The sequence below is a fragment of the Mustela nivalis genome (assembly GCF_964662115.1).
Source record: "Mustela nivalis genome assembly, chromosome: X".
NCBI classification, from domain to species: domain Eukaryota; kingdom Metazoa; phylum Chordata; class Mammalia; order Carnivora; family Mustelidae; genus Mustela; species Mustela nivalis.
The window spans coordinates 43,760,526-43,770,350 of NC_139040.1; the positions used below are offsets into that span (position 1 = coordinate 43,760,526).

At 39.4% G+C, this 9,825-nt stretch overlaps 2 protein-coding genes across 5 annotated transcripts in view; both read right to left on the reverse strand.

The window, feature by feature from the left end:
- The window catches only part of TCEAL9 (transcription elongation factor A like 9), a 43,957-nt gene extending 40,894 nt beyond the window's left edge, over positions 1 to 3,063 (reverse strand). For all 4 annotated transcript variants that reach the window (XM_082716935.1, XM_082716936.1, XM_082716933.1 and 1 more), the window contains exon 1: positions 2,990 to 3,063. The gene's annotated coding sequence lies outside the window, so the exon portion shown is untranslated. The remainder of the gene's footprint in view (positions 1 to 2,989) is intronic.
- Positions 1,695 to 3,185, reverse strand: TCEAL7 (transcription elongation factor A like 7). The gene is made up of 2 exons (XM_082716932.1): positions 2,990 to 3,185; positions 1,695 to 2,640 (listed from the first exon to the last, which is right to left on the reverse strand). Exons 1-2 carry the CDS (start codon positions 3,132 to 3,134, stop codon positions 2,324 to 2,326), a joined length of 462 nt encoding a protein of 153 aa, XP_082573058.1. The 5' UTR covers positions 3,135 to 3,185; the 3' UTR covers positions 1,695 to 2,323.
- Between the last annotated feature and the right edge of the window lie 6,640 nt (positions 3,186 to 9,825).

Consider the following 9,825-nt stretch of genomic DNA (forward strand, 5'->3'; position numbering starts at 1 on the left):
ATAACCACCATTTTGACTTTCAGGAGCCCTAAGTTATGAATTGTAAACCATTTGACTCTTTGATTATAAGGAGACTTCTGCACTGCTTAGCTGAAACAGGGTCTATGATGAGAGTATATGAAGCAATAATGGAGACCATGATATCATAGGAGACCCCAAATGGAGGGCCAGGGCAAAATGCAGAGATTCTGATTCAGAGTAAGAGTATCAGTGTGTATGGGGACATGTGTCCAAATTTTGCATTTTTAGCAAGTACTCCAGATGATTATAATGTAAAGAGTTATTTGAGAAATCAGTTATGCAATATTACAATAATTTTATAGACTGAATATGAGAAATAATCCCTTTCCTGTTGGGTCCTACTTGAAAATGCAAATTATAGTTTGCAGTGAAATAGATTATTGCCATTTTATGCAAACAGAAGTAAAACTGGGCCAAGAACACTAGATTTTAAGTAAAAATGTATTACATATCCACTATACATGTCACTAATCAAAAGAAGTATAATGAAATACATGATACGGTATTTACTTTGAGATGCAAAATGCAAGAAGTCCAATTAGGAAATAATGCTTAAATATATATATATACATATACCTATATGTATATATATACACACACATATATATATGTATGTGTATAATATATATAAGTATAGCTATGTGTGTGTATATATGTGTTTTTGTAAGACTAAACATATATATATATTTATATATACACACACATTTGCACTAAATATATGTACAATACATATTGTACATATGTACACTAAAAAGTACATATACATATATAGACATATATGTATATGTTTATATATAATGTTATATATATTATATATATATATTAGTCTTACAAAATTTTTCCATGTTTCAGGAAGGAAAGTAATAGAAAGATGGGGATAGCTTTCTTAGATCTATTTTCTGCATTGTTTTGTGCAATTTATACCTGTCCCCTGAGAGTCTTCTGACCCAGCAGGGCAGGCCTGCAAGGAGCCTTCAGGAAGAGATCATCTCACAAGAGGAGGAAGACAAAACCTTAGTCCTTAGACCTAAGGCAACTCTAACTGCAGGGTTTTTTTTAATTCTAACTTGTACCTTGGTCCAACTCCAAAAACGGCTTCATCATGTCCGACCCCTAACACAGAGGAGGGGTCCTGGGATTGAAAACAAAAGAGGCTGTCTTGCTAGGAACCCTGCAAGGCATTGTGGCCCAAGCAGTCTCACCTGTGTGAAGGGTCCCCATGAAGCAGAGAGGCTTCAGAATACAGAGTGAGGGGTTCAGCCCACTAGGGACTCCAGAAAAGTGAGTGAGTTTTGGCACCTGGGCGGACCCTGGTGCACCAGGAACAGTGAGGGCCAGCAGAGAACAATGGTCCCAGCAAAAGAGGCAGCAGGTGCCCAGCAGGGGAGAACCCAGGGGACAGAACCCAGGGAAAGAGGAGGGCAGGGCTCAACAAATACTGGCATGAAGCCCCCACTGCCTTGCCTACTAATGGACTTGTTTCTGACCACAGGTGAGTCGTGTCAGGGCCCGCCCTCAAATAACTGATGCTCTGCAGCAGGTTGGGGTTCTATATGCACAGGTGGGAACAAGAGTCCACCAAGCGCAGCTCAGAGTCACCTCATTTCTTCCTCACAGCAGCCCTGTGAGCCAAATGTTTTCCCTGTAAAAAAGACTGAGTCTTAAAGCAAGTATATCTGTAATAATTGCCATTTTATTCCTCTGGCTAAAAGATCCAGAGGTAATTTGAAGTTTACATTTCTTTTTTATAGTTCTGTTGTCAGAAGTTTATTAAGTGTTTTACTGTCCTTCAAAGGTGATTGACAAGGTTTTTGTGTCTGTTTATTTTAGTTTTTTGTGACACAATACACACACATACACACACATATATATTCATTTTGTGGAAAACGAGAAGATGCCGATAGTCAAAAAAGAAATGAAGTACAAATCACACAGAGGTTCACTGTTAACCTTTTGGTGTATAATAATTCATACTTTTTCTTTTGCATTTTGTCATATATAAATGTACACATATGTGTATATATATATATACACATATACACACACTGTTTTGCAACTTATTATTTTTACTTTACAATATAAATAAGCATCTTCCCATGCAAATGAATAAAACATCCTCATTAAATGAGTGAGATTGGGTCAAAAGATGAGACGTTGGTAACAGGAGTCATATGCAAATCAAAGGAACACTGGAGGATAGGAGTAAAAAGGTAGCAATATCTAGCAAGAAAATGCAGACAAAAAGACGCCAATGGTGGTAATATTAGTAACAGAAAATAGTTGAATTCAGGGGAGAAATGCATTAAATGGGATAGGGACGGTCCAGGGAATGCCTATGGTTAGAATGCAGAGCCCTAAATTTCTTTCTCAGACCCCTTATCTCTTCCAAACACCTTTCCATCTCATCTCCCTCCCTCGTCATTTCTTCATCTTTAAAGTGCCTATAGTCTATGTCCTCTTTAAATTCCTCGAGGGACTGAAGCAGCCTTTGCCTAAAATTCCCCTCTGTTTGCTGGCGTTCAAATTCTCCATAGGGGCGTTCTTCCTCTCTCTTTGGCACGCTGTACTTGGGCTTTCCTTCATTTTCTTTGCAGGGTTTTTGCATGATGTTGTTTCCAGCTTAAGCCCGGGGAGAAAATGTAGAGCGAATTGCTTCATTTCTTTTGATTCAGGTTTGTCAGTTTCTCTTTAAAGCAAGATACCTAATCTCCCACCCGCTGCCACACAGGTGCAGCCGATTGAAGTTTGAGATACCGCCCCTTCCTCCCGCACTCCAACTCCGCCTCCTTTCTCCTCCCTCTGCAACCCACCATTTCCCCAGCAGACAAGGCTAATGGCCTCTCTGACGGGCCCGGGAGAAAGGGAGCAGACCAGTAGTTAAGCTGTGAGGCGGCAAATTTTACCCAGCTCTAGCCCTTCCCAATTTCCACCCTCAGAGACCCGGGCTGAGTGCCTCCCTCGCACTGACCTGTGAGGATTCGGGATAGTTTCTCTTCTTCTTGCCTCGAGATGTCTGTGAACACAGACCCTTGGACCTGCGGACAGAAAGGAAGGGAGAGGAGAGAAAGGAGCTCTCTCTGTGCATCCACCAGTCCGAGAGACAAGACACTCATTATCTTGAGCCCGGGATCCTCACAACCGTCGTTGTCCAAAATTTCCTACCTCCTGGTTCCTCCTCCTATCCTTATCCCTTCTTCCTGGATCCCTGCCTCCACCCCCAACCCCTCACCCTTATGGCCTAGCCATTGCGAGGGCTGCTGTCCCCTCGCCACCCCCACCCCCCACTGCAGGACCCACAGGCAGCCACTGAATGAGAGGAAATATTTTCAAATTAGTCTAAATTTCTGCCTCCACCACAGGATTCTAGCCATTCCCCACACAACAGCCCACACCTCATTTCCTCAACGGAATTGGAGGAAGAGGAGGATAAACGGAAAGCGTGCCAATCCCAGAGAAGCCGATTATTTCTAAACTAACTCTCTATCTGTGGGTGTCTCTCCGGAGACTTCCACCTACTCCCCACCATCCTTTCAAACAAATAAATAAATAACAATCATCTCCCAACGAGTTTGCAGGGATTTGGGCAAAGTGAGCCTGGACCTATTCCTGTTGCTAGATTCAGCCACTACCACCCGAGGCATCCCAGCAGTTTCCTCAAACCAACCTTCTGAGATTTAGTCCTCTTTCTCTTGGCCACAAGCAGGAACGCCTACAGGACAGTAAGGAGCTGGTACCAGAGGAGGAAGAAGCCCGGGAATATAAGGACTTTGCAGCAGCTGCTGGTCACGTGAGGATTATGTCATCCTCCAACTCTGGCCCCCACTTTCCCCTCCCACCAGCTGTGCTGTACAAGTGCAATGGCATACCAACCTCCCACCTCCCCACCACACCAGGCCCTGTCACTCATTTTCATCACTGCTAATTCCGGAGGTCAAAAGTGACCCCCTTCTCCCTGTGGCTGGAATTTGCCTTTCTCTGATTACCAGAGAAGGGCTGCATCTTCCCATAGTCATGTTAACCACTGTTACTTTAGTGGTTGTGTTGAGAGGATTGCACATCCTCTTCTAAGCTACAACAAAAAAGGTAGCAGTTTTCCCTCCACTAACACCCCCCCCCCACTCACCAATAGCCACCATTTGCCTTGCTGTTCATTTCTTGAAATCAAAGTAGAGGGGGTGGGGTAAATTAGGAAAGTAAGTAATGATTGAGATTGTGGTTTTTCACTTTTGTTCTGATAATTTCCTACTCTTCCATTTTTCCATCAATTTATTATATTCTTCTTTAATCAGAAATATAGTAACAATCAGTACATTCGGAAAAAAGACTCAAGATAGGAGGGAAAAAAGACCCAGCCACCTGTTTCTTCTGCTGAGTCATAAGATAAATATAGACCCTCCAGGCAGACACATTTTTGGAAGTTTAAAACATACAGGGCAGCTGGAGGCTACTACTCTTCTGAGGAGCTCCTAAGCATGTGAAGCCCTTTGGTTAGGTGAACTACTGAGACCATAACCCAACAGCACTTTGCCCCTAGAATTTCAGATCTCAAAAATCAGTCGTAAAACTTTACTGGTTTGATCTCAGTATCAAGCTCTCTCTCTCTCTGTTTATACTATGCAGTTTCTTTAGTTCCTATATGCAAGAGATCTTACCTTTCCTCCATACTCTTATTAAGAATCAAAGAGTTTTTTATTTCTCCCAGACACTGTCATCTTATTAATGTTTTCTTAGACCTCATTCAGCCACACTGAGGAATTAAGACTAACAGAAACTGGTCACATTACCAAATTTTTTGTTGCTAAGGATTTTCGTACTAATCTAAGTGAATTAGTTTGGGTGATATGTTAGTTTGAAATATATACAACAGAAAGAGGGATGTGTTCTTTTTTCCCTTTGATTTTTTAAAATATTTATTTAATTCAATTTAATTAACATATACTGTATTATTAGTTTCAGAGGTAGAATTCAGTGGTTCATGAGTTGCATAAAACATCCAGTGCTCATTACTTCAGGTGGTCTCCTTAATGACTATCACCCCAGTTACCCCATCCCCTCCTACCTCCCCTCCAGTAACACTCAGTTTGCTCTATATAGTTAAGTGCCTCTTATGGTTTGTCTCCCTCTGTTCTTACCGATTTTATTTGTTTTCCCTTCCTCTATGTTCATCTGTTTTGTTTCTTAAATTTCTCATATGAGTGAAATCATATGGTATTTATCTTTTTCTGACTGACTTATTTGCTTAGCATAATACCCTCTAGTTCTATCCATGTCATTGTAAATGGCAAGATTTCATTCTTTTTGATGGCTGAGTAATATTCTATTATATATATGGTGTGTGTATATATAAATGAATATTGGTAATGTATATATTATATATGTGGTATCTTTATCCATTCTGTATATATACAATGTATATTGGCATATATATATTACATATATACAATAGATAGATATCAATACATATATAAATAGATAAATACATATATATAATAGATAAATATATCTATATCTTTGTCTATATCTACATAGAATGGATAAAGATAGCAAATCTCCTTTATCCATTCTTCTATCAAGGGACTTTTCCCACATTTTGGCTATTGTGGACATTGCTGCTATAAACATGAGGATGCAGGTGCCCCTTCGAGTCACAATGTTTGTATCTCTTGGATAAATACCTAATAGTGTCATTGCTGGGTCATAGGGCAGCTCTATTTTTTAGTTTTTGAGGAACTTCCATACTGTTTTCCCAAGTGACTGCACCAGTTTGCATTCCCATCAAGGTGCAAGAGGGATCCCCTTTCTCTGCATCCTCACCAACATCTATTGTTTCCTGAGTTGTTAACTTTAGCCATTCTGACAGATATGAGGGGGTTTCTCATTGTGGTTTTGATTTGTATTTCCCTGATGCCAAGTGACACTGAGCATTTTTTCACATGTTTGGTGGCTATGTGTATGTCTTCTTTGGAGAAATGTCCGTTCATGTCTTCTGCCCATTTCTGGACTGGATTATTTGGGGGTTTTGGGGTGTTGAGTTTGGTAAGTTCTTTATAGATTTTGGACACTAGCCTTTTATCTGATAAAACATTTGCAAATATCTTCTCCCATTCCATAGGTTGCCTTTTAGTTTTGTTGACTGTTTCCTTTGCAAAGAGGAATGTGTTCTTAAAACTTGTTTTTAGAAAAACTGTAGCTCATTATGAATGAAAAGTTGCCATTAACAATTTTGATATAAATGATTCCAGAAAATACTTAAAAGAAAAGGAAGAGGTCTTAAGAAGAGTGAAGCATTGTTGTCGCAGTTATTACAAAATGTTGGGTCGGCAGTTCCAGGAATGCAGGAGGAACAATAGAAATGACCGCGGTGGCCACCATCTTCCATTCCCCTCCCCAGCCCCTTCCTTAACCCTAGACTCTCCAGCCAAAAGGGTGTATGCCCAGGTCATGGCTCCATAGGTAACCCAATACCTATGCAGGAAACAGGAGTATCAGGAGCCCTCATCCCATACCTTCCGATCACCAAATATGGATGTGAGCCCATGCCCTGCCTTGGCCCGGTAAAAGATCCCCGCCAACTCCCAGTGTGACTTCCTCTACTCCCCTTTCAGGAGTTGAGGAACCTCGCCCAAGGGTGCCCACCTCCTCCCAGTGTGACTTTCTTGGCTCCCCTTCTCCTGAGCCCTGAAACTTCGCCGGAGAGTGTCTTTAATAAATCTTGCCTTGTGCCCACCTTGCCTGGTGTTATGTTTACCTCGCCTGCAAAACTTAACACAAAATGTTAAGTTGTGATAGAGGCATAAGATTTATTGATAGGGTGGGGAATTCCTGGATCCTCTGTGAACAGCTTTTCATGCAGATGGTTAGACTCTTGGTTTTCATGACACATGGAAGGATCCAAGTGCTGAAGATTTTAGCACTGTGTTGAGAAGCATAGCTTTGAACAAATCTGAGTTTCAATTAATTGAATTTATCTACATGTTGTATAACTTGGATCTAAAATTCGGATATTAAAACTTCCCTGTGTCTCATCTACAAAATGAGGCTAATGCTTCATAGAGTTGTTGGGATTATTATTTTTTTTAAAGATTTTATTTATTTATTTGACAGAGAGATCACAAGTAGGCAGAGAGGCAGGCAGAGAGAGAGAGGAGGAAGCAGGCTCCCTGCTGAGCAGAGAGCCTGATGTGGGACTCGATCCCAGAACCCTGAGATCATGACCTGAGCCGAAGGCAGCGGCTTAACCCACTGAGCCACCCAGGCACCCGAGTTGTTGGGATTAAATGATATAATTTATATAAAGAATTTAGTACATGACTGAAAAATACCAAGTGCTCCAATAAATGACAGGTCCCAATGATTACCTCCTAAAGATCTCAGGAATCCTTCCAGTTTCCATTATACCTCTACTGCCACTCCCCTAATGCAAACAGCCACAAACTCCAGGACAACCACAATATTTACTGATCTCTTTGCCTTACATCTTGCTACTTTCCAATAGAATGACGATTCCAAGCAACAAATACAATCATATCACTGTCCTGAATTATTTTATTTCATCCTCCAACAATCTTACTAGATAGGAACTTCTTTTGTTGATCTTCTGAACATTTCACGGAATACATCTCCCTTTCCTTTTTAAAGATTTATTTACTATTTGAGAGAGAGAGAAAGAGAGCGGGAGGAGGAGGGGCATAGGGAGAAGGAGAGAAACCCAAGGAGACTCCCTGCTGAGTACAGAACTATAGGGCTCTATGTCACAACACTGAGATCATGACCTGAGCCCACCTAAGCTGAAGCCAAGAGTTGGATGCTTGACTGAGCTCCATTTCTTTCTTTCTTTTTTTTAAAAAAGATTTTTAAAGATTTATTTATTTTGACAGAAAGAGACACAAGCAGAAAGAGGGGCAAAAGCAGAGGAAAAAGCAGGCTCCCTGCTGAGCAAGGAGCCCGATGCAGAACTTCATCCCAGGACCGTGGGATCGTGATTTGAGCCAAAGGCAGATGCTTAACCGATTGACCCACCCAGGCATCCCTCTACATCTCTATTTCTAAGTGGAAGCTTGTATGAAAATGCATGCAAATACAAGCAAAGTAAGATATTGAGTTATATTTGTCTTGTTTGCCTACTATAAACTGATGGGACTCACAGGTGAGGACAAAGAGTCATTATATGTCATAAGAAGAAACTCCAACAATTGGGACCAGGTACCTTCATAAGAGCTTGCAAAAGTCATCTAAGCCAGCTCTACTACCTATAACAATCATCCTAGTCTTCCTTCCCCCAAGTCAGTATAAGGAGACAGATAAGGGTAGGAGGTAAAGAAATGAAAATGTGGGAGCCATTGACTTTGTGGAGAGGGCATTGTGGTTCATTATAACAACACCAGTGATACAACTTATTTAATACTTCTTATGTACTGCTTAATTCTTCTAAGCACTTTTCATATACTAGCTAAATTAATACTTATAATGTTGTTATTAGGAAACTAAGGAGTACAAATTCCAATTTGACTTTACATGGGGAGAGGGGAATCTAAGCAACTTGTTTTAGAATTTTACAAAATATGCTAAAATAAACCAAATGACAAAAATTATGGGCAGACTGGGATCAGGCATATACTCCAGCTTTGAAGAACCAGATAACTGGACAAACATATAAAACAACTAAAACTGTTTTCAGACTCTGTGCAACTGAGAGTACAATGGTGTGGTCCCTGACAGAAAAGAATCAGGGTGAGCTTTATGATTGCTTTGGATTTTAACTAAAGATACCCACTTATACTGGCCAATTTAAGGGATATATAGAAAATAACAGCAAGAAATTCAATATACCACTTTTAATAATAGAATAAGTATGCAAAAGTTAAATGAGATGGAATCTATCAGCTAGACCTAATTATATATATGCCATATGGTAAGCAATTAAAAAGGTTCAATAACATTTTTAAGATTGACACTATACAAAGTATATTCTGTGATCACAACAGAGTGAAATTAGAAATTAATAATGGAAAGAAATTTGGAAAGTTGAAAATATGTAGAAATTAATGTAATTTGAAATAATGAACATCATTAGAAATCACAGGGAAACTAGGAAATAATTTGACGCAAATGAAAATTAACTCACAACATACCACTATTTATGGGATTCATGTACTTAAAGTGAAATTTATATTTGAGTACATTGAAAAAAAGAAAAACCTCAAAGCTGTAACTTCCACCTTATGAAATGAGAAAAAGAAGACTGTAGTAAATCCAAAGGAACCAGAAGTAAGGAGATAATAAAGATTAGAGCAGAAATTAATGAAATAGAAAAGAGGGAAAAATAGAGAAATTCAACAAAACCAAAATTTTTTTCTTGAAAAAAAAAAAACCAACAAAATTAACAGACTTTTAGTTAGACTGACTAAGAAAAAGAAAGGCAAGAAGACTCTATTTGCTAAAATCAGGAATGAGAGCAGCCACCACTACTGCCTTCACAGAAATTTTAGAAAAAAAATTGTAAGAGAATACTATAATCAATTGCATGCCAGTTACTTAAATAAAGCAGATGAAATTATCAAATGCCTAGAAATACACATACTACCAAAACAAACCCAAGAAGAAACAGAAAACCTGAATAGATTGATAACAAAGAAATTAATGTAATAATTTTTAAAGCTTCTCAGTGAGGAAAAAGTGGTCAATATCAGCCTGATCCCAGAACCAGACAAAGACATCACAAGAAAACTACAGATCAATAACTTTTATGCTATAGATGCAAATATCCTCAAAAAATACTAGCAAGCTGAATTTAGAAACATATCG

Bases quoted from the DNA above. Each gene is read 5' to 3' on its own strand.
- TCEAL7 (XM_082716932.1), bottom strand. From the start codon at position 3,134: ATGAGTGTCTTGTCTCTCGGACTGGTGGATGCACAGAGAGAGCTCCTT. The intron at 2,641-2,989 runs GTCAGTGCGAGG...CCCGGGCTTAAG, and splicing joins ACTATCCCGAATCCTCACAG to CTGGAAACAACATCATGCAA.